At 30.6% G+C, this 24,939-nt stretch overlaps 2 protein-coding genes across 2 annotated transcripts in view; both read left to right on the top strand.

Annotated features, from left to right (window-relative positions):
- Positions 1-151: 151 nt before the first annotated feature.
- On the top strand, positions 152-9,916 carry LOC129911392 (post-GPI attachment to proteins factor 2-like). The gene is made up of 5 exons (XM_055989194.1): positions 152-279; positions 3,989-4,123; positions 9,102-9,369; positions 9,428-9,646; positions 9,714-9,916. Exons 1-5 carry the CDS (start codon positions 190-192, stop codon positions 9,914-9,916), a joined length of 915 nt encoding a protein of 304 aa, XP_055845169.1. The 5' UTR covers positions 152-189.
- Positions 9,917-10,090: 174 nt separating this feature from the next.
- Positions 10,091-24,939, top strand: part of LOC129911382 (protein scalloped) — a 205,016-nt gene continuing 190,167 nt past the window's right edge. The window contains exons 1-3 of the mRNA XM_055989178.1: positions 10,091-10,205; positions 19,612-19,686; positions 20,213-20,263. The gene's annotated coding sequence lies outside the window, so the exon portion shown is untranslated. The remainder of the gene's footprint in view (positions 10,206-19,611; positions 19,687-20,212; positions 20,264-24,939) is intronic.

Genomic DNA, 24,939 nt, shown 5'->3' with positions numbered 1-24,939 from the left:
GGTGCTGCAGCTGGGAGAGAAAAATTTTAATCATTCTTGATGTGTTGATGATAATTTTTCTATAATAAGGTTAAAAATATAATACATAAATCATCTGATTTAAGGCAAAAGTGTTGAGTAAAAAAGAAAAACAGAATTTACCTATAAAAAAGGACATACGAATCAAAAAGATAATCACAAAAAAAAAAAATGAACAACATGACGACGACAAACGATGAAATTCAAAGCAAAAAAGTTGAGGAAAATTCCAACAAAAAAGATTCAAATAGCCCAGAAAAGGTAATTATTTTTTGTCTAAATTTATATTTTGGAAAAAATTAGGTAAAAAAGTTTGTTGTATCAATTTTTCCAATAAGAATTTCCTATAGAAATTGAAGGACATCGAATGATTGCAGAACGACGCAAAAATTAGGATAACTCTTCCCAATCCCGAATTGTTTTTTTTTTCACGTTTTATTGATTTTTATTTTGGTATTTGCGTATTTTTTTTTGTACTTTTTAAAGTTGGTTATCTTAAATATTAACAACTTTTGGGAAAAATTTAATTTAAATCTTTTTTAGATGATTCTTGTTCTCAACTATTTTTCCATACATTTTGTATGTAAACATTATTTGCTTATTAAGTCCAAACGATTGCGGTGTTTTAGTTTTTTTTTGTTCTCTTCCCCCCAATTGTTGTGTAATTTTTTGGTAGGTAATATTTTCACAACATTACAAAAATAATCATAAACTTAAAGAAAAATGTTAAAAGTTTTCTTATTATCTTTTTAATTTATTATCCTTCAAAATACTTGTTTAAAACGAATAAAGAGGATGAAAACTTTTGTTTGATCACTTTATTTCGATTTAAATATTAATTAATGAATTAATTAAACAAAAGATTTGAATATTAGTCCGTTAAAAAAACTAGGTTAGGTTAAAATGGGTTGTTTGGTAAAACATCAAACAGACTTGACTTAGACCAAGTCTTATAGTATGTCTACATAATTATCTAGATAGTAGGTAGGTATCACAATTTGAGAACATTTTAGAGGCAGTTTGATCAGATTGATATTGATAAGAAGCCATGGTTATAAAAACATGATAGATGAACATTTTTATTTCGTTGAAATGTTTTTTAGTTTGAATTATAAAGGAGTTTGGGGAGACTGATCGAAAGGATTTAAGGGCAGCGTGAAGATAAGTGAAGATTTTTCAGAAGTAGGTAGTAACGTTTTTGTTTTTTTTTAACCATTTTGTAATACATACCTGTTAAAAGCTTATAACACCTGTTAACTTAAACTGCGGATGCGGATAGAAAAGGCAAAAACCACAACTATTCGAGTGAAATGTTCTTTGAACGATATTTGGTCCCGTCTGGATTGATGGCTACAAAAGAAGATGTATCTTAAAACTCTGCGAGTTGTGCACGGAAGCTTATAATCTAATCTACAGTACAATTTTTTAACATCAAATATTTCCAATGAAATTCTTGTTTGGTATTTTTTGTATGATAAAAACGATTATGTGTTGGCCATGTAGTACAAAATTTTCTTTGGATCAGGAACCTTTGGAAGAATTTTGGTTTAATTCATTTGTAAAAAATTTGTTGAATGTGTTTAAGATATGATGTTATATCTGAGAATAAGCCTAGTTTTAATATTTAATTTAGAATTATCGTAAGAGTTAGATAATATCCGATGATATTTGTAGTTCAGTTGGTATTATCCTGATTCGTTAAGATAAAGCTATTGATAGCCAATTTAAGCTTACTTCTTGATATTAGTTAGACGTTTGGTGTTTATTATTTTGTTATTTTCATTACTTAAAATACTACAAAAATGTAGTAGGTGTCAAGTAGTATCTAGAGTTATTCTACACATAAATTGTTTCAGTCGCCATTTAATGCCAATTTGTTTTCCGATAGTTTGGAAAGTTGTGTGTTTATCATTAAAACTCAACCATGTTATCTTACTTTCTAGACCATCATCATTATGATGAAAAGTATCAGAAAATACAATTAAAGCAATTAGGGTATAGTATAAAGGATTCTAATTTCATTTTTTGCTCCAAACATACATAAGGTATAGCCTCATGATTTCAATATAAATTGAATTATCCTTTGTTGAAACTTAAGCCTTATTAAATCGTATACAAAAATGATACAACGAAATCGGACACGAAAAAATTCGTTATCAATTTTGTTCTGAAGTAGGTTAGCACTATTAAAATTGAAGATTTACAAAATAATTTGGAGAAGTCTCAATCACTTTCGTTCATTAAAAAGGCATACATTTTGATGAAATTAAATTAATTAAGGGTTTCTGGGTGGTTCAACGACAGAACCTCTTTTTATTTTCTCTTAAATGAAATAAATTAATACTAAGAAGAAAGTTTAGGTATTTTTCTTTAAATTTAGTTGTTAGTTGTTATTTTTTAATTCGTGTTTATTCAAAAAATAAAATGGCTTATAGGGCTGAATCATTTCACAACGCATTTATTTTTTGAAGATAACTTTTAAAAGTATGTAGGTATCATGCAAATAGTTTTGATGACTTAGTTATTTGTTAATGTTTGCTCTAACAGTTAAACCTATAGAAAAAAAAATGTCAACACAAATGGTACAAAGCGGGTCACCTGAACTTAAGTCAACTTTTTATGACATCTGACAAATTTAAACCTTTAAAAATTCAAAATTAATTCAAGTGGTATGTATTGAAACCGGCTTTTATGTAGTGTTTTTTATAAAACGATTCAATAAATTTGATGGTTTTGATGATACCTAACCAATTTCTTAAAAAATATGTTTCAATATAAGACGATTTTCTTCACAAAACTCATGTTCAAGCATAAAAAAGTATGCAATATCGTGCAAGAAGAAACGATTTTGTTGTTGGCACTATTTTAGTTAATTTTGGTTGAAGTAAAAAAAATTACATGTGAAAAAAGTAAAATACATATTTTTTTTTAAATATTTATTATTAACTATAGACAGACTGCGTTTTTTAAGCTTTAGAATTTATCAAATCTTTGTTCCGTCAATTAGTATTTACTACCTTTGGGTATTTTTTATATTTAAGCTTATTTTTCGTTTGCACGTTCTCAATTAGGTTGTGATGCAGGCCAACTGCCGTAAGCTTAATGTATGAATTGAATAAAGACCGACGTGTGGAAAGAAACGTAGAGCTGATGAAATTTTAATATAATCGGTAGATATTTTTTTATGTAAACGACAAGCCAGCAACAGCAAGGATGCTGTATTATCGAGGTTTTTTTTCCCATCAATTTCTTAAATCGGGCCAACTCCACACATTCCCCCAAATCAGAACATTTTCTCCTCCATCCCTGACGATGGGGCGAGTAAACATTGGTTTGAATTTCTGTGACCTCGAACATTCTGTTTACTTTCGTTTCATCTAAAAAATCACATTTTTCCTATTGTTTACTATCAAATGCTTGTTCCTTTGAGGAAATGTCAATAGTACCTTTCTGTACCTTGAAATCCTGTCTAATTAGTTGTACGCCACAGAATATTTGCAAAATGTTAAAATGAAATTTTAATGTGAACTTCATTTTCAATAATTTAAAAAAAGGCGAAAATCAAATACTGCGAAATAGCCATTCAAATGTTAAAAATTCTGATCAACTTTAACCAAATCTGCAAATAGCAAATCTGTTTCTCAAAAAATCCGGATGTTACCCAGAAACATTACGAATAAAATGTTTTGTATATCTTATTTTTTGATATTTATGTTTTTTGTTTCACGGTGATATTAATAAAAAAACCTTCAACACAATCCTCAAAAGTTGTTCTCTCTTTCATCTATTGATTTGTAACCTAATTTTTATATTGTACTTTTGCATTAAATTTAAAATTCTGTACCTAATAAAAAATTCATAGAAATAATTGTATTTGTTTATATTATTGTTTTTGATTTTTTTTTTTTTTTCTGTTTCTTTCTAATTCCATGTACGTATGTGACGGTGTGGGGCAATTTTGAAAAAGCAGTTTGTTGTACACTTCCTAGCCAGCTTCCATGATATCTGTGTTGTTACCGCAATGCTTCCACTTTTCACATTGTTGTGTTGTTTTGTCTCTGCGTATGTCTTCCAAGCTGATGAGGTCCATGAAACACATTGCCGAGTAAGTATAAAATACATTTAAAATAATTATTTTTGTTTATAGTTTTCTATTAGATATTCTGTTCTGTTGCCTATCCATGAATGGCAGTGCCCTGGGGGTACATTGTATATTTTTACATTTACTATAAAAGAGGGTTGTTTGGTATTGAAATTCTCTATGCCAAAGGTAAACAAAAGTATTTCATTGGTATATAGCAAAAATGCAGTATATTTATTCAGATGATATGATTAATTGAGAGATGGGTTGGCACGAGGAAAACAAAATTGCCGCAATCCAATTGATGCTAAATGAATTGTATAATACTAAGCAAAGCTATAGTTGTTTAGTATTGAACTACGACATATTGAAGCTAATTATATTGTTTTTTGTTGTATTTATGGTATACGTAAAATTTGTTGAACAAATTAGATATGTCTATAATATTTTTGTTGTCAAATTACTGTCATATTAATTATTCTATTTTGATAACTAAGAAAGGCATGTGTTTAAAATTAAAATAATAATAATTGAATATGTAAATTTGTTTTGAGGTTCTAATTTTTGTAAGTTGGCTAATTAATATCATTGTTTGTAATTAGGTAAAATTAGGTGCATTAGAAGATTATACATCTCAACACAAAGATTCAGATAGATAAAATGCAGTCGTGAGGGTCTAAGGTTCACACTAATTTGTGAAATTATTAAACGAGATAACTTTGGATAAATAACAGCAATGTTTGTGTTGTATTCTCTGATTTAATTTGTGGATAATAATTACACTAGCTGTTTAGACGAAAATTCATCTTGGCGAAAGTCTGAGATATGATATTTTACATGAATGTCTAGCCCCTAGAATTTGTAGAAGCAAAACAAATAGTGTTTTACAATTGCTTAAACGATCATTAGACTGGAATTGGCCCGAAGTAAGATTCAAATTTTAACCATTGATTGCAACTGCAATTTTTTTTCTCGTGGCCAGGCTAATAACAAATGAAAATAGGTGTTAACCTGGCCACGGGCGAAAACCTTTCCAGTTTTAATGGTAAATATGGCTGGATATAGTTCACATTAGATTTTTGTCAAAAAATCTACCTAAGTTGGACTTAAAGCTGAATATGAGCAATTTTATTTAAAAGTGGTTTAAGTCCATTTTTCATGTTTCGAGATTTTAAAGCGTTTGCATTTTTAAGTTTTTAAAAGTATAGCTATATGTTAGCGAATTCAAGTGATGCATTTTAGATTATTAAAATGTCAAATTTTAAAATGCAATCAAATTTATCAAAATTCTCAAAGAAAATTAACAGTTTTTTAACCCAAAATGGAATGGAACTCTAATAACAATTTCACCTAACAAAGCAAATATTAGTATAACGTAACATGCAAACTTATGCTGAAGCAAGAACCTATAGAGTAGAGTGGAGCGTTTTTGGACTTTTCTTTCAGATCACTGCGTGCAACTCATGGTTTATGCCTTGTGCTCTTCTGAACATATTCTGATACTTTTTTTTTATTCGACAATGGAAAAATAAAAATCGGGAAGCCTCTGAAGATTGCTCGTATTTCACGAAAATCGATATTTTCTGAGGCGTTAGAACCCATCTGAATTAACTTAATCTTTTTCATTTCACTACCAACTGCTCATAACTTATGCTGAGTGATCTCTAGTACCAGATCTGAACCCCTATTTTGAGTCGTTAATGGAAAAAACGAAATCGGGAAGGCTCCGAAAAATGCACATTTTCGCAAAAATTCAGATTTTTTAAATTGTATAAAATCCCACACAGAACAAATTTCTTTTACAACTTGTTTGTATTTGCTATATTTGTGAGAACCTCATTGAACCTTATAAGCTATGGAGCACTCAAACTGAGAACTTTTCTGTAATATTGACGTCGTTTATGGGGGATTTAAGAAGATGCTACTTTGACATCCCCTGACCCATTTCAATAGAATTTTAAACTCTAATACTACACTTAAAAACTTCGTTAATAAATTTAATTTTTATATATAACACTAACCTTTGTAACTGCGTTTAATTTATGTCGATATCTTAGTTCAATCCTTAGATATTTGACATTTAGGTGTTTCCATAATTCTTGCCTATACTATTTTCTTGCCCATGCTAAATTTTTATTTTGAAGTCAAAATGGCGTAATAATTATACCGTTTAACGATTTATTTTTATGAATTTAACAATATTAAAAACAAAAGTTTGTGGAAAACAAAAGATTGTATGGTATTTAAGAAAACCGTCTGCAGGTAAAGTTAAAAAAAAATTAAGCATGGACAAGAATTATGGAAACACCTAAATGTCAAATATCTAAGGATTGAACTAAGATATCGACATAAATTAAACGCAGTTACAAAGGTTAGTGTTATATATAAAAATTAAATTTATTAACGAAGTTTTTAAGTGTAGTATTAGAGTTTAAAATTCTATTGAAATGGGTCAGGGGATGTCAAAGTAGCATCTTCTTAAATCCCCCATAAACGACGTCAATATTACAGAAAAGTTCTCAGTTTGAGTGCTCCATAGCTTATAAGGTTCAATGAGGTTCTCACAAATATAGCAAATACAAACAAGTTGTAAAAGAAATTTGTTCTGTGTGGGATTTTATACAATTTAAAAAATCTGAATTTTTGCGAAAATGTGCATTTTTCGGAGCCTTCCCGATTTCGTTTTTTCCATTAACGACTCAAAACAGGGGTTCAGATCTGGTACTAGAGATCACTCAGCATAGGTTATGAGCAGTTGGTAGTGAAATGAAAAAGATTAAGTCAATTCAGATGGGTTCTAACGCCTCAGAAAATATCGATTTTCGTGAAATACGAGCAATCTTCAGAGGCTTCCCGATTTTTATTTTTCCATTGTCGAATAAAAAAAAGTATCAGAATATGTTCAGAAGAGCACAAGGCATAAACCATGAGTTGCACGCAGTGATCTGAAAGAAAATTCCAAAAACGCTCCACTCTACTATAGAGGCAGTAAACAAAAGATGGTCAAACATTACAACATGCCAATCGACCAAGCAGATCAGGCCTAGGCTAGATCCAAAACGTTAAAAAATCTATTGTCTCTAAGCAGGTTTCATATCAATTCCGTAATTGGTGTCCTAACAGGACTCTGCGTCATATGTAGACACGCGTAGTCTGAAACGACTTTTGTAGAAGTTGCTTTGATGAGGAAGAAGAAGAAACAATCCAACATCTTCTCTGCTCATGTCCTGCTCTTTATACGTAAATTACACTTGGAAAAATTATTTTTAAAAGATACTAGTGAACCAATCAATATTGACATCTTCAACCTCCAGCGCTTTATTAAAGGCTCCAACTTGTTTAATTAGTGAGGAAGTTCCTTGCAAAATCACGGTATCACAACACACCAATAAGTGGTATCAGTCGCTTTCCTGACAGCCATTTCTACTTAACCTAACCTAACCTTACCTACCCTCAAAGCCCAAATAACAACAAAAAAAACTAAACAAAACTTAAGTATCAGTCCATATTTTTTATAGAAATTGTTTTACTATAATTGGATTTTTAAGTGTTAGATGAAGTAAGAACCATAGGAACGAAACGCCAAATTTTTGTATGGACTAAAGGCGAACAAGTCTACTGAGCCACTGTTTCTTAGAAAATCAACAATGGGTGCTTTCATAAATGCATGGTTGCGCAAGTCTGACCAATGCAAAGCTTTCATTAATGCAAATGACAAATGTCAGGTGTTCATAAATGTAAAACGCAAATATTTGCAGCGCAAATGTGCAAATGAAAAAATTCCCATGCGCAATGAATTTAAACTCAAAGAAAGAAGGAAAATGCGGTAAAAATGATACAGCTTTTCTTTATTTCTCAATTTTGTCAAAATATTGATTGGAAATTCAAAGTTCAATTAAAAATAACAAAAATAGCGACGAATTTCTTGGATATAATAAATTTGTAAATATTTAGGGAAATGTTAAAAAAAGTTGTTTTTTCTTCTTAAAGAAGATATGATTGTTTTGGAGAAGAGGCTGAATTGAAACTTAAAAATTTTGCCAAATGACGCAAATCAGAAAAAGTGTTCATAAATTCAAAGTAAAATACATGCGCAAATAGTTTTTCTGACATTAGTCTGATCGCAAATGACCGCATGTAAACAAAGCAACCATGCAATTATGAAAGCACCCAATGCCTTAGATCGTATGCGATGGTTGTTTCGACATCAGCCCAGATCAGTATTTAATAGACGGGGTGCTGCTGTAAGACCGTGACAGAACACCTCCTTGCACATAGATGGAAAGTGGATGTCCATATGGTCGTGGAAGGATGTTCGACTTAGAGCGAAAAACTATTTAAAAATTTTGGGGATCGCATATTTCAAAGCTGCCATCTTTATAACTTACGTGGAGAGTTAGCTTTAACATATTATATTGAAGCCATATTACCTAGTCTAGTCATAAATATTAATACAATTTTAAATGCAATTATGTTAAATCAGGCACTGGATTCACTTTCATGCTTCTGTCGGAAAACGGTTTCTGATTTTAGTCTTTTATGATGATGTAGTGGGATGACAGTGAAAGTTAATCTCTGTAATCGGCATATACCATTAAATTATTCAACGATACTAGTGGAGTACATGAACCTGATAGTTCTCGCTATCCTTGTTCATTCAGAACTTCGAAAACCATCAAAGGAGTTAGTAATGATAGCGTAACAACATCCATTTTTTTAAACCACTGTTTTCGAAAGCGTTGTTAAGACTTTTAATTAAGCAATGTATGCAAACAAGATATAAAAGTTTGAGGAAGATTCTGCTTTAGCTCATAAGGCAATATCCCATAAAAATAGCTGAAAATGTACCCGATTTCAGATGACCAGCTGGTAGTCTCAATTTCACCCTTAGGATTACAAATTGTGGTCCGCTTTAGAGGAAATGGTCTTTTTTTGAATCCATATTTTATTGTATATATTTTCAATCAATTAAATCTATTGTAAATAAAATTTCTTTCCATAGGTCTATAATATAATTCCATCGATAAGTGCAATTACGGGAGTTAGTCCTCAACGTTACTTTTGGAGAATAAGTATCGCCTTACATATAGGACCCAGGCTGCCTATAGCAGTTGTATACAAAAACTATTACCGTAGCCTTATAAGCAAATTAAATTCTCCAGAATCGATAAAAAAGGCTGAAACCTTGGCTCGGTTGGTTTTCTGGTTAAATGCAATCGAAATAACATCGCTTGGAGGAGTAACTTATATTTCAAATCGAGAAAATTATCGTAAGCATAACAACATTGATGATTTTTCTATTTAATATTTGTTGTTTCGTATTCTTAGCTCTTCATGAAAAGATTTTCATAATCTTCATGACATGTTCTCTGTGTCATATGTTGGCTACAATCAAACTCTACAGCATTCTCCATGACGAACAATCCATAACTAACTCCCAAAGGGTCTCACTCAAATGGAAAAAGATTCTTTTTGCAATTTCAATTATCAGTACGGTTGGTCTCTTGGTATTCTTTGCTAAACATCGATTATATTGTCATGATTTAGGTGAGTTTTTTGACTTCCTATAATATTTAAATTGTTTATTAAATTGTTTAAATTTTTTAACCAACAGCATTTAGTGTGTTTGCATTTTGCGAGTATGTCATTGCTGTGGCCAATATGTGCTTTCATTTTACTATTATTTGGGATTTCCCATCACAGTACATGTTTATTGCGCAAGGACCACTAAAAGTTATCGAGGAACATATATGCAATACCTCGCCGCCGCTGCCACCAACACCATCAAGTGATAATGAAACTAAAAAGAATGAATAAGCTGTGAAACGAAATGTGCTCTCTTTTTAAACTATTTTTTCCGTTTATTAACAATTTTTTTTCTGCTGTTGTGAAAGCTCAACTATATTGTGTTTAACACAAAACAACCTCTTTGACACAATATTATAACCCACAAAATAAGGGAAACAACACTCAAAAAAAGCCATTTAGGGTGCCTCAAGAAAACTTAAAAAAAATATTTAATTTTTTGTCTTAGAATTAGTAACGAGAATTAATCACGCCGATGTTGGAGATGTCTCTTAAAAAAAAAAATGTAGAACGGGACACGGTATGTACTATAGATTTGACTATTATGTATTAATTTATTTATTTATGTTTATTTATTATACAAAAAATTAATGCTAATTTAAGATAAGGGAAATTAGTATTCCTGTGTAGAAAGAACAATTTAACAAGCAGATCATAAATAAGTTTGTAAAGCTTTTTTGTTTTTCTTTAAATATTTATAGAGGTTCAAAGTAGATAAATTGATTGATTAATAATGTATAAGGTAGCACATCATCCAATATTTGGAGCAAGATTTAATTTAGAACAAAATAATTGCGCACAATTTTTTCTAAACCTATTTATAATTTTAGAAATTGTTATACATTCTTAGGGATGATTTAATGAAACCCTTAGGATCCAATTTCAGTAACGAAATACTAAATTTAACCATTTATTTAGTTGTTAACCGCATTTATCCTCAGTTGGTAACAAAATACTACTTGACTCTGAACAGTAGAAGTAGACAACTTTGTCAAGAGTTCAAGTTATTCGATCTCTTCTTTGGTCGGGTCAGTTTTAACCATCATGATAGTACTCGTAATTCTCTTCGGAGTCAATATCATGAAAGAGCCACATGAGAATTCAATCATCATGTCTTTTTTTGGCGAATCACAAGCGTCGATTTTGTATGGCATGATTTTCAAGTGTTTTTTAAGCTTTAAACACTTCAAATGCTCAGATAACCCGAAGGACAAGTGCTAAACTTGCTTCAACGCTAGCCCAATCCCTGACCTAGATGCTGATAGCGCTGAGTTTGATTTAAAAAAAAAAATGTTTTGTTGGTGTTCTTTTCTTGGGGCCCAACAATGTAATTCGATTCTACTAAAAGTGTGTTGGAATTTACAAAAACGAATCTCTTTAATTCTGAAAAAAAAAAAAAAAAAAATTAAAATTATACAGCTCCGGTCATGTCGAATAGTAGTCCTTTATGATTATGGATTCCTTAAATGGAAACACGGTCGGCTTTTGGATGTGCGCTTTTTGATCAGTTACAGATTCCTTAGAATGGTAAACATCAAACAATACTCTTTCTTCCAATTACAAACAATGTTTTCTCGTATTTGTTATAAAACAGACAATGTTATGTTCTTTCTTTGTAAATTGAATAATTGATACAAACAAAATCGATTCTCAAACTTCTTCTATTCTTATGACCCCATTTAATGCATTTATGAGTATTTTAGATTTTTTGTCAGTCTTCAAAGTACGAAAAAAGTAAAAGATATGGTATTTCGTTTGTTTCACAATCGCAAGCTGATGAATTGATTTTTTCGCATCGCAAAAGAGAGTGCAAAATTTTCATGATTCTATTTATAGTTCAGCAGAGGTTGCGATGTAGGTCAAACCCAAAGACTTGATATGAAGAGTTCGCAAAGGTTATAATGTCAAGACGATGCGAGTTTCATAGTTGGGTAATGATACGACATTTCTGAAAAGCAGTCGTTGCAACGAAGCTCTTGTGAACCGGAGCATAGTCTTGCAAGAGCAGAACATCTTTTTTCCATTTTCCTTTCATTTTTTCTCTGATGGCTGCTTTTAATTTATGCGAAATGTTTCCCAAGTATCCGCTGGTAATTTGATAAAATTCTTTTTAGTCGATAAGGAAAATCCCTTCCGAATCCCAAAAGACTTTTGTCATGATTTTTCAAACCGATTGTGAGACCTTCAACTTCTTAGGGGTCCTTCGTCTTTTGCGCCACTACATCGACTCCTGCTTTGACTCAGGCTCAAAATGATGAGCTCAGGTTTCATCTCCAGTCACAATTTGGGCCATAAGCTCATCTTCTATTAAAGAGATTCAAAACCTTACCAGAACAATCTACTCGCTGCCGGCCCAAGCAAGGACCTTCTTCGATGGACTCTCTGCTCTGACATCTCTTAAAATTTAACTCCATTTCCCCATATTACACAAATCAAACCGAGTACTCTTGTCTTTTATTTAAACATGACTTAACCACACCAGATATCTTTTAGAACTTATTCTGTTATAAAAAGGATAATTTTTAAATCGAATTGTGCGCAAATATTAAATAATTTTTAGTATTTTTTTCCTCATAGTTCCATATTATTCATTATTTAATGCTCAAAGACAATTTAAGCTACAATATAATGTGTTAGGTATTATAGCAACCTACATTTTTTTTACATATACATATGTAATTATCAGGGATAGGATGTTGTGGAATTTGCCTTTTTTTCTTGCTTAATCCTACGACATTATAGATTAAAAACAAACACGTTTCACGCCCCCCTCATGCCAAATATATGTATTTTATTTTGCCTTTTTTTTGCCTTTTCTTTCGTTATTGCCTTTTTTTGCCTTTTCTCCTGTTATTGCCTTTTTTTTGCCTTTTCCTATGTTTTTATCTTTTTAGCGTCTTTAAAGTAATGCCTACACACAAAACACTCAAATATACAAACAAAAAGATAATTTACTCAATATATTACTTTCTCAATATAATCAGCCCTATGGAGGTATCCGTTCGGAGAAATTTTCTATCGAGGAATTCATCGGAAATTCTCCAACATGAAATAGTTTCGGAATATTTTAAGAAAAGTGGAATTTCACAGAAAGAAATATTAAAATGGAAATAGCAAGAGAGGTTAGTTGAAATTAAGAAGACTTGAGCATCACAAGGATTTTTATTTATTGAATAAATCGCGCTGTTCAGAAGTGGATACCTTAAAAGATATGTAAGTTCCGATCGGAACGGGCCATCGTTTCGGAACTTTCTCCGAACGGATACCTCGATAGTCCTGAATATCCATATTTAGTATTCACTAATTATCCCACACAAACAAATTCGAGTGAAAAGATCTACCTATGCAACTTGTTTGTCTGCTATTGCTACCATTTATTGCCTTCTACGTTCTATTGCGCGGCCGGCAACCGACACGTTCAAAAGCTACATAACTACTCAAGCTAACTTACGCCTAGTACGCAGCTGAAGCGAAACGAAAAATTTTGTAGTCTCCAAAGTCAATAGCGAACATATTAAAGAAAAAATACCACAAATAAAAAAATTCAAGAAAAAACATCAGAAGATAAGTCTTAAAGCAAAAACAAAACAAATTTAATTTCGTTCAAAATTTCGTGAAAATTTCGTATGGAAAATTTTGTATGGAAAATTTCGTTTCGCTTCAGCTGCGTACTAGGATTTACTCAATTTACAATATTCATGTATGCCCTAGTATTTAAGTGCCTTATACGGCATTTTTTGATTTTTAGTTAATATAGGTATATGTACATAGTTAAAATTTATCTTTTCTACATACATGTAATTGGACATATGAAATTCGTTTAGTATTCAAAATATTTTAATTTTTGTCCAAAATGAGTTTGCCGTATATACGCCATGAAAATCAGAAGTTTCTTTTGTTCATACACGTTTGTACGTCAAAAAAAAACATCGTCGTTTGTACGTCAAAAAAAAAAAACATCGACGTATGTAAGTCAAAATAATTCTCAAAATTTTCATAAATTGCAATAAAAACTTTGACGTAAATGCTAAAATTTGGTGTTTACGTCAAACAATACGTAAATATCGAAAAAAGATAGAAAAAAAGAATAACTGATTTGAAAACAGCAACCTCGAAAAAAGTGCTTTAATTCGGCTTAATTCGTTTCTACAGATGTAGAGAATTCTTTTAGCCCCTTTAAGGTACTCTTAAGGGACAATCACAGGCGCTTGTTACCTGAAATTTTTAAAAAAATCATGATTGTTCAAATTACTACAATTAATTTTTATATTTCATTTTTTCTCTCAATAAATGCCTTTTTATGCCTTTTTGGGAGTTTTATTTTGCCTTTTTTTAAGTTTTTAGATCCACAAGATCCTATCCCTGGTAATTATATTCAAAAAGCTTTTTACATTTTAGAAATAATTATTGTTCTGTATTGTTGCCAAACATTTAAATGTTTTGGTTTTTTCTACTAAAAAAAATATATAAAGTTTCTAAACAAAATTTGAAAAAAAAAAAAAAATGAAAAAAAATATATATACCACCACTTCAAAACCTCTAATAAATATCTAGACAACTAGACAAAGAAGCTGAATCAATCTATTTATTTATCATATTATTATGTACCCTTTACACACAAAAGCAAAAAAAGAAAAAAAAAATCAATGTATTTTACTGTATGATACACAAATATATTTTCTACATTTTCTACACTTGATTTATTTATTTATTCAAAAAAAGAAATGAAAAAAATATATACCTTACTATAAAACTGATGTCTACACAAAACATTGATTAAGAAAACAAAAACATAGAAATCAAAATAATAGTGTGTAGACATTATGAATGTTACTAACGTACTAAACTACTATGAGTATCCCATCGTTATGGTGGTCATTCAAAATCAAAAACAAATTAAAAAAAAAAAACGTTTTTGATTTAAGAATAAAAAAATATTTACTGTTTCTAAGATCTTTCATCTTGTGTAAATGATAGAAACCTAGTCTAGTCAATCAAATATATTATGATAAATGTATTTTATTTATTTATTTATTAAAGAGAAAAAAAATATTTTATTTTTTTATTATTTATTTATTAATCTTAATCAACCTATTATGTTCTATTGATGAACCCACAAGAAATTAAAAAAAATGTACTCAAAAGGTAATGGCTTGGGACTTAAAAGTTTAAGATTCCTAATTATCTAATTTAAAAAAAAAAGAAAAACTTTATTATATTTGTATTAATTTATTTACACTTGGTAGCTTTAATTGATCTGCAATCTCATTTTTACCAAAAAAAATCTTAGTTATAATAATCTTAAAACTTTAATTCAATATTAGAAATTTATCAAGCAAATATTTTATTTTAATTATTTATTTAAAACAAAATCGTATGCCTTTCTTGTTCACTGAGCAAATTATAGTCTGTTAAGACTTTGTTCCAATTTTTTTTTTTTTTTTTTCAAAACAAAAAATAAACCCAACCTAAGCAAGTCTTTCAGATTGTGATTTTGTTGCTTATAAAAAGTTAGACACAAAATTTAAGTCTCATAACTCCAATTTCTTTACTGAGTATCTTTTTTTAAAAGCTGGTCCTAAGAAGGCGATACAAAGATATAATATAACTTGACGTTCTTAGAGCATTTGAATTATTTTTAGAACTCGTGATATTTCGTTGGCTGATCATTATATTTATTTCCTCTTAGTGGATTGAAATGGTTTTTTTTTTTTTGATTCAGGACAGGAGACATCTTTCTTTTGAAAATTGCAAGATTTTTTATGTACCAAAATGGGCAACTGTAGGTAAACTACCCTTGGTGGTTTTTCGCATAAAAGAATAAATATTTAGAAGGCGAAGCTAGCTTTCTTCGAATCGGTTGTGGCATGTTGGTTGAACCGAAAATTATCGTTGCATTTGTCTCCTGGATAGTTATCCTCTTGTAATTTTCATTCCATCAAGCATCGTGAAGGTTGATTTTAGTGCTTTTAGTGCAACTCTGACTGACTTTCTTCTGTCTCACTATGGGCGTTAAAGCACGAAAGCTCCGATTTGAAAGTTTATTTTAAAGCCCCATGCTGTAAAAGCTCGTACCATATAATGGACCTCGACTCATTTGGCTGCTAATATCGGGGATATAGACTTGGCATATGCCAGCGGGTTAGGGGGCAAAAAGGAGGTTTTTCAAGGTGAAGATGTTAAAGAAAAATGCTCCTTGTTTGAGTCCTTGGCAATTCCGGCTCTTATAGTCATTATTGTTGATTGGCAGATTTTGAGTTGGACGTAAAAATTAGCTTAAATAAAGTTAACTTAAATAAAGAAAGTTACGTTAATGGATGCCATTGAAGTGTTGTTCAGAATTCATAGACAGTTTACACATTTAAGCTCATTAAATATCTCCTGTTAGTTATTGCTGGTGCTAAGCTCTCTTTTAAATTCAAAACCTCTGTCTTTGGTAGTCTCTACAGAGGCTGCATGTACGCAGAAAGATGATCATATTTGTCTCGTTACGTCTTTTGCTCCTTCTGTTTCTCAAGTGCGCTGGAGACCTCTTTATCCATTTAATCCCTGCAGAAATTATTTAAAATTCCGACAAGCTATTTATATTTAGCATGTCTATCCTATCTATTAGACTGGCCAATTTATAACACCTTTCACTTAGCTAATTTGAGAATAGTTAGAGTTTTTTTTTTGAATATATGTTGTTTTAGACATATTCGCTTAGTTGCATATAACCATCTTTTATTTGATTTTTACATAGCCTCTCCATTAAGCATAAGTTAAGATAGAGTAAAAAATTTGATTTGTCGACCAAGACAGGCATTTTTGTACAAATTTTGGTGAGCTGATCGAGCTTGTTGGGAACAGGCTGGACAAACACTATTTTCCTTTCGAAAAGAGACTATTCGAATAGGATCGATGAAATAGTTTACAACGTGTTTTCGAAAACAAGGAAGAGCGGTCCTTAAGAACGAGTACAAAACAAAATCGTCTAATTAAACCAAGGATCGTCTTTAACGCAGACCACCTGACTCTACAAGGCAACTAAATACACTTTCTGGTAAAAAAATTGGGAACAAACTGCATAAGAAGAGAATGTTTATTTTTTTGTACAATTAATTTCAGAGGCGATTTTTAAAAGTATCAAGCTTTTTGCTTTAAACCTAAAAAAAATTCTCTTTCAACTTTTGTGAAGTTTCTATTCTATGGTGCGTAGCCAAACTTACGCCAGTTTTTTTTTTTTTTTTGTTTTTTGAACATGTGGAAAGTCAAAGTTTTAAACCTTTTTAAGTCTTCTTGAAAAATAGAATGATTTGCTCTATCATTTATTTTTCGATGTTTCAATATTAACATAAAGTTGCATTTCTCTGTAAATTGTTTGCAATTATCAAATAAATAGTATTAACAACCCTCAGCATTCACTTGTTTCATCTATGCAAATTGTTAAATATTCAATTCGAGCATTTTCTCCAAGGTTTCTTATCTAAGCTCACTAAATCAGACTTTAAATACAAAAAGAAAATAGCTATGTCATATTCCAAATGTAACACCAAAACTTACAACTTTTTAAAAATAAATTTTTTAACTTTAATTTTTAATTTGACATAATTGTAAAACATAAAACGAAAAAATAAAAAAAGAGGAAACTGAAATAAAAACAAATCTCACCTAAAAAAACACACTAAATTTAATTTTTAAGATAAACCAACAAAAAGACTGAACAAAACTATATTGCCTTGGATTATGACATAAATCTATTTTCTAAAAACAAAATTTATTTATCTCTTAGTAAAAATTATTATATTGTTCGTCAACTCTGCTATCGCGCATTATGTATTTATTTTTTTAACTTAATTCAAACTTATTCTTAACTTATCCTTACCCAAAGCATTGTTCCTTTTGAGATAATTTTGTTTAAATGCATTGTAAATTAAAAAAAAAAAAATGTATTACTTTAAGTATTTATTGTATTTATTCGAAATTAAAAAAAAAGAAAAAGTATATGTAAACTAATTTTCACAGTTTAAAAAAAAAAACTGAAAACAAAATAAAAACATTGTTAAGAGTTAGGATTACATATCTTTTCGAAAAAGAAAAAATATTAAAAAAAAATTCGTACAAAACTATTAAAAATAAAATAAAAAAAAAAACTTTTTATCTATCTCACACACTAACCTTACACACATGGTTTGTTGATTTTAAATCGAAAAAAAAAAACAAAAAAAATCGTTTTGTGTACCTTGAAATGCACGCCTAGAATCTCAATGAGTTTTCATTGTTATTTTTTGATTATGTAGAAGCCAAAGAAAAAAATACTAACAATAAATAATAAACATAATGTCAATGAGAAATAAAACTAGATTGTAATTTGATTTTAAATTAAAAAAAAATTAAATTAATTAATAAACATCTATACAATAGACAGTGATAAATAAAAAAAACGACTTATAAAACATCTCAAATTAAATTAGTTGAATAGAAAACAAAATAATACCAATCAACAATGAAAAACTCAAACTTATATGAGAAATTTTAAACAAATCATAAAAAAAGAAAATCCGAAACTCTGATATTAAACAGAAACAAAAACAAGGAAAAAAAAAACATGTATAAAGAAATAAAAAACTATAATCATAAATTTCGTTTGTTCGTTTTCGTCGATCATTCAAAAATAATAAAAAAAAAAATTAGTGAAAAATAAAACAACAAATGTATCAATCAAAGAAAAGTTTTTATTTTATTTTCTCCATTGAACGTGTTTTTCAGTTTACACAAAAAACGGATTTACGAGTAAGATGCATGTTTTCGAAATCATGTATTCCCAATACCGCTGGCTGGATAAAAAATATTATATTTTGCATTAATATCAACACTTTACCATTAAATGAGAAAACTCATATGATTTTACTTTCTGTTGATATAATTCACACTCTGTTATTCCATCACTCGAAGGAAGGAAATGTAGATCGCCGAAACATGAACTAGATACTGTATCTATAACACCTTTAAAAAAAATATTTGGCAACATTTTGACAAACATTTTAAAGATTACTCTCCCATACACCTTTCAGATTTCACAGAAGAAATGGAATCTAAATATGATGAATGTTGGTTGTATCATTAATACAATGACAACCTTCAGCGAGCATAACCCGAAAGCAGAAACTTCTACTAAGTGATATTTCCATTTTCTTCTAAGAAGTGACAAGATATCATCAGTGAGAACTGGCAGAAGTCAGTGGGAAGTGTTATAAGATCTCTAACTTTGTACTTAACAAATATTACCGAATTTTGACATACTTCTCTTAACTATAATCTTTAACAACTGCCTTAACAACAATCATGGAAAATGGGAAAAATAGTTCCTATGCCAAAGAAGACAATAGGGAAGGAACCGACCAATTCACTATCCATTATATTTGAAGTCGCAATTAAAAATTTAAAATCTGTCAATTCGCATACAAATTTTAAAATTCCCTTTTTTAAATGGCGATTTTAAATTTTAAGGAGTTTGAATAAATTTGTCTTTATTTCGGCTTAGATTAGGTAGCACTGTTAACTTAATCCGATTTAAGGCCCCACCAGACAGAGCTTTAAAGAGTAGCTTATTTATAATGCTTTCAAGGCGGTTAGTAAGAAAATAATTTTACCGAAAAGAATCAATATCCTAACGCGGTATTGAAGACGCTGTGTGACGAGGCATTAACCCAAACATAGAAATAGTTTTCATTTTATTTTTGTTTATTTTTTATTTTAGTTTAATTTTAATTTATTTTATATTTGTTTTTATTTCTTATTTTTATTTTTTTTTAGTTTTATTTATTTTATATTTTTATTTATTTTTTTATTTTTATTTATTTCCACTTCATAATTATTTAATTTCATATTTTTGTATTACTTTTAAGTTTTAATTTTAATAATTTTTTATTTTAATTGTGTTATAGTGATCATGAACAGTGGAAATTCAGCATGATTCCTACCCGAGAGCCTTTATGGGTTTGGAGTAAAGAAATAAGCAAGTAAGTTACACCATGTAGTTTTGGATTTCTAAGTTGTTTTAAATAATCTTAAAGTCAGTGTATAAATTTATAAGAACTACTATGTATTCTATGTATTTGTATGTGCTAGTATATAGAGGAATGAGTTATCAAATTCTTATACAAAACCGTCCCGTTTATTCCTTTTTTTTACATTCGTTTTCAATTTCCCATAACAATGTGTATGTGTATCTAGCAACCGGCTAAATTTACCCTCTTTCCAGCGTCGTCGTCGTTGTCCTGTGAAATGGGCGTAACCCCGAATGAGTCAGGAATCACTTGTCACCGTATAATAGCCTAGTATGTATGAAAGGAACGGGTATTTTATTTGATAAATTATATTTGCATCAAAAACTAGAGTCGTCTCTTTTCCAAAAAGTGATACACACCTTTTTATGTTGTTCTGTATTAACTTTTAATTTTTATCTATTTATTAATTTATTCTTTTCTTTTTTTAATTTAAATTTTTTGTTTTAATTTTTCATTTTAATTTGTTATTGTTTCATAGGGATCGTGGACAATGAAGCGTGGATTTTAGCGGAGCCAAGTAATTAAGCAAGTAAGTATCCCATGTTATTTTTCAGCCAATGCAAAAAGAAATTTTGAATGCTCTTGTGGTTGAATAAATTTTCACATTCGTATAAAAATATTTCATACGTCATGTACCACTTTTTCCGTGCGAAAGCGATTTTTTTTTTTTTAATATCTGCATAGAATTTAGCGGATGTACCGTGAATATTTGATTTGAAGCATAAGAAGTGAATGCAGTTAAATTCGTTAAATACTAAAAAAAACAACAGAGCCAACTATAAAAACAATTATTTTCAAAAAATGACTGAATCCTACTGTTAAAAAGCGTATACTTTCCTTCCCACCTCCCACCAACTTTATTAAAACTGTCACGTCCCGCACTATACCATCAATAACCGAACGTCCCAGACTATAACATCATTTTGAAATACCGCCGCGGCGGCGCACCGTAAGAAAAACAAGACATTCCTATTAAATAACTGACAACTTTACTTCCCACATTATAATGAATTTTGCAACATGGAAAGTTAGACTATAGATAATCCAACACGACAAAATACATTTTTTATTTGTATGTATACAAAATTATTACTTTAATTCATTTTACTTCGATTTTAGTGTTTATCGTTATATAATTCATATTTACTTTTTGTACAAAGTTTACAAAGTAGAAGTGAAACATTGGATTTTAGTATTTAGTCTACTTTGAGTTGATGCTCTCTCCTCAAAACAAATATTTAAGCCATAAAAACAGATTAAAATTCAAAAAAGCAAGAAATGCCTGTAATGCTCTGATTAAAAGAACCAAATTCTTACACGATCAAATAATTGGAAGGAAAATTTTGGAGTACCCTAAAGGCAGCAAAAACTTTTGGTCATTTGTTAAGAATATCAAAAATTCAACATCATCATCGGTTCCCACGCTCATCTTCAATGATAACCCTGTTGTAGGGTCAATTGACAAAGCCAATTTGTTTGTTAAACAATTTGCAGCAAACTCCACCCTACCTTGTATCAACATGAGTCCACCTGTACTTGAAAACGTAAGATTTTCCATGGGACAAATTCATTTTCGCACTCGTACAGTCGCTAGAGTGATCTCGATCTCGACATTCATAAATCTGCAGGGCCCGATGGTATTTCACCCATTGTTTTGAAGAAATGGCGAAACCTCTTCGTAACCTTTTTTATCTTTCCTATTCTTTAGGTCGTTTTCCAAGTGGATGGAAAAAAGCATTTGTTCAACCAATTCCCAAGAAAGGTGAATCTTCCTCACCATCTAATTACCGACCATTCTATCTAAGGTCATGAAAATATTAATTAATCGCCAGCTTAAAAAAATATCTAGAAGAACGAAAGTTTATCAATGACCGCCAATACGGCTTTCGTTGCAACAGGTCCACTGGTGATTTGATGGCATACCTTACCGAAAAATGGAATGAATCACTTCATCGTTTTGGTGAAGGTAAAGTTGTTGCGCTCGATATTTCAAAAGCCTTCGATAGAGCTTGGCATCAAGCTCTTTTATCAAAGTTGTGTGCTTTTGGCATCGATGATTCACTCATTCAGTTGTTTTGGACGGTTTCAAATCTGATATTCATATAATAAATGCTGGTGTTCCCCAAGGATCTGTTCTGTCTCCGACTTTGTTTGTCGTTTTCATTAACGATCTATTGTCTCAAACTGCTAATCCACTCAATTGTTTCGCTGATGACAGCACCCTAAGCTTTTCATTACTTGTTTACAAATTCACACCCATCTGCTTTAAGTATTGAATTGCAACGAGAGAGTATGATAAACTCGTTAAATTCAGACTTAAATAGCATTGTAACATGGGGTATGACCCAAAGCTGTCTGTTGTCGTTAAAGAGAAATATTCCTCCCCTACCAATATCCATGAATTGTACATCAATCGAGGAAACTCAAAAACTCTCGTTCCTTGGTATGACGATAACTAACCACCTATTGTGGAACGAGCATTTATTAGATATTGCTAAAAATGCAGCGAAATGTTTGGGTTTCCTCAGGAGATGTAAAAAATTCTTTTCCCCTTCTGACCTGGCTACAATTTATAAGGCGTATATACGACCGAAGCTAGAGTACAACGCTCATATCTGGGCTGGAGCACCAAAAACATCATTAGCTCTTTTAGATAGGGTCCAGAACAGAGCAAAAAAACTGATTGGTGATAGGTCAATCTCGGAAACGTTTGTTTCCTTAGAACATCGTAGAAATGTCTCTTGCATTTCATTGTTTTACCGCTATTTTTTTGCTCTAGCGAAATAGCCAGGTGCATGCCTCCCCTAAAACAATTTTTCCGTAATACCCGCACCGCAAATTATGCGATGCCCATCGTTATACCCTTGAGCCTAACTTCGGACGAACCGTTAAGTATAGGGATGCTTTTTTTAGTCGAACTACACGAATTTGAAATTTCTTACCCAGCTCTATTTTTCTTTCCCATTTCAATGCAATGCAAACATTTAAGACATCGTTATCTCCTACTTAATCCTATTTCTGTTTCCTAAACGCTCGCACTGTGTTAAAAGCTAACATATAAAGGGTAGTCATAACCCCTTGAGTGCGCGTAAATTATAAAAAAAAAAATAATAGATTACCGTATTGTTGAAGAATTTTTGAATTTTGGCAAGTTTTTTTTTCAGTTAGTTAAATAGGTTAGCGTAGGTATTTCCCGTCTCCGTTCTTGGTAACCATCTCACTTTGAGTTCAGCCATCTCCCTGCCTCCGTTTGACGTCACCATCTCACTCTGAGTTCAGTCATTTTAGATTATTGTGGTCACCGTAGGACTGATTTTCTTTTTATCTCCGTCTGAGATCCCCTGCTCGCTTGGAGTTGGAGTATACGGCATTATTTTAGTATTATAAGAGTATTTATTAAAATTATTGTAAGAACAAAAATAAGAACAATTAAAAAGATCAAATCGTGGAAATTAAACGAGTTTGCGTTTCGTTTCTTCCATAGCCAAGTTTTACTGTCCTTTCTTCGGAAAAAACCCTGGAAACCGACGAACTTGCCTCAGTCTTGCGAAAAAAGTTTCACACTACTTCTTATACTTCGAGAATTGTCATAAGAAGCTAAGGAGTCTAAAAATATAGACTATAAGAAATACAAAATCGAAATATGTACTTGAAAAGTTTCAAGGACCCCGGCCTTAGATAAAAGGTCCCAAGAAATCTAGTTTTTGGTGAGTTATACTGTTTGTTTCTTCTACTTCTACTATTTGACTTTATATCTATTAGGTACTGAAATTTTTTATTAATAGTATAATCTACTTCTTGAATCAAATCAAAACTCAGATTACTTCAAAAGTTGTCTTTAAAAGCTTGTTAATCACCTTAACTTGAAGTTATTATTTCAATAGCAAATTTTCAAAACACTTTGTATTTTTTTCTATTTGAACATCACCTTCTTTATAGCCCTTAGTGATAAAATAATAAGAAACACGCTCTTTCTTTTCAAAATGTTTGTATGTTCTTAATATGATAAAAAAAAATTTAAAAATATTTTTTAACAGAGGTATTTGAAGAGCTAGATGTTTTACTAAGGATCTCCTCTTTATTGCACCTTCTTTTTCTAAAATATAAGATAAGTTGGTGTGTCAAGAATATTGTTAAGGACGTTTTATTATTTTTTTGGAACATGTGGCATTTTTCGAGGACTGCAACCACATTAACCAACTAATAGAAATTAGTTGGTCATAGTGCTTTTTATTAATTGTACGTTTAATTAATTGACCAAGTTTGGCAATTGTAAATGCTAAAAATCAAAAACAGGATATTTCTTAGTAATTTTTCCTCAGTGTTTCTAATTATATTTCCACACAAAATTGGACTATATTTTAGATTTTTTGAAATATTTTTCTTTTGTTGGATAAATTCTAAAATTTTTTTCTTAAAATGTTACAAGGATTATATCATCACTTGTGTTTGTTAAATATTTTGTATTTATAGTAAGAAAAAAATAACATTTTGTAAACAAAGGAGGATGTGTCTAATTATTTTGCCACCACTGTACATACATATTTTCATTTGTTGAAAAAATATGATTTTTACAATAAAAAAAGTCAATTTGAGCCACTGTTCTCCAGAACAACAATGTTCCTTAAAAAAGACAAAAGCGTTTTAGCGATATCTTTGTGAGTGAAACATTTGATTTTTGCAACGAAATGTTACGCTGCTAATACACAACCACCTCTGAGAAAGGCATTTAATCGTCACGGGTGGGACACAGGTACAGTAAAGTTTATTGTTTAATTTCCAAATGCTTTACATAATCGGTGTTCACAATGAACTCAGTCTTCCACTTCATTTTGACATCTCTGCTGTAATTTCGCACTTCATCGCTATGCATCGTGAGGAATCTTATTTTCAATTCCAAACAATTTTTTGCTTTGAGATGTCGGTTTACATTTAAAATAAAACGTGAGATGAACTTAGGGCCAGTTTGTTCACAGTCGATTATCATTTAATCAAGGATTATTCCATAGAAAAATCCTTGATTAAAAGATAATCGAGTGTGAACAAACTGGCCCTAAATCGGCGCTTACTGTTCACAACAACTAGGTAACTTAACATTCAACAACTGCAAAAAAAAACTAACCGGCAACGCTGAAAAATAAAACCTCTGCAAAATCAAATCATTTAGTTAGGTCTTGAGCTAACTGAGCTCTCAGCTAAGCTTAG

The sequence above is a fragment of the Episyrphus balteatus genome, chromosome 2 (assembly GCF_945859705.1).
Source record: "Episyrphus balteatus chromosome 2, idEpiBalt1.1, whole genome shotgun sequence".
Taxonomy (NCBI): Eukaryota; Metazoa; Arthropoda; class Insecta; order Diptera; family Syrphidae; genus Episyrphus; species Episyrphus balteatus.
This window is presented reverse-complemented; position numbering and strand designations above follow the sequence as displayed.

What these genes read in the sequence shown, in the direction of transcription:
- LOC129911392 (XM_055989194.1), top strand. Translation starts at nt 190, where the DNA reads ATGAACAACATGACGACGACAAACGATGAAATTCAAAGCAAAAAAGTT. An exon ending in ATTCAAATAGCCCAGAAAAG is followed by an intron (nt 280 to 3,988) that starts GTAATTATTTTT and finishes TTGAAAAAGCAG; the next exon opens with TTTGTTGTACACTTCCTAGC. An exon ending in TTCAAATCGAGAAAATTATC is followed by an intron (nt 9,370 to 9,427) that starts GTAAGCATAACA and finishes TCGTATTCTTAG; the next exon opens with CTCTTCATGAAAAGATTTTC.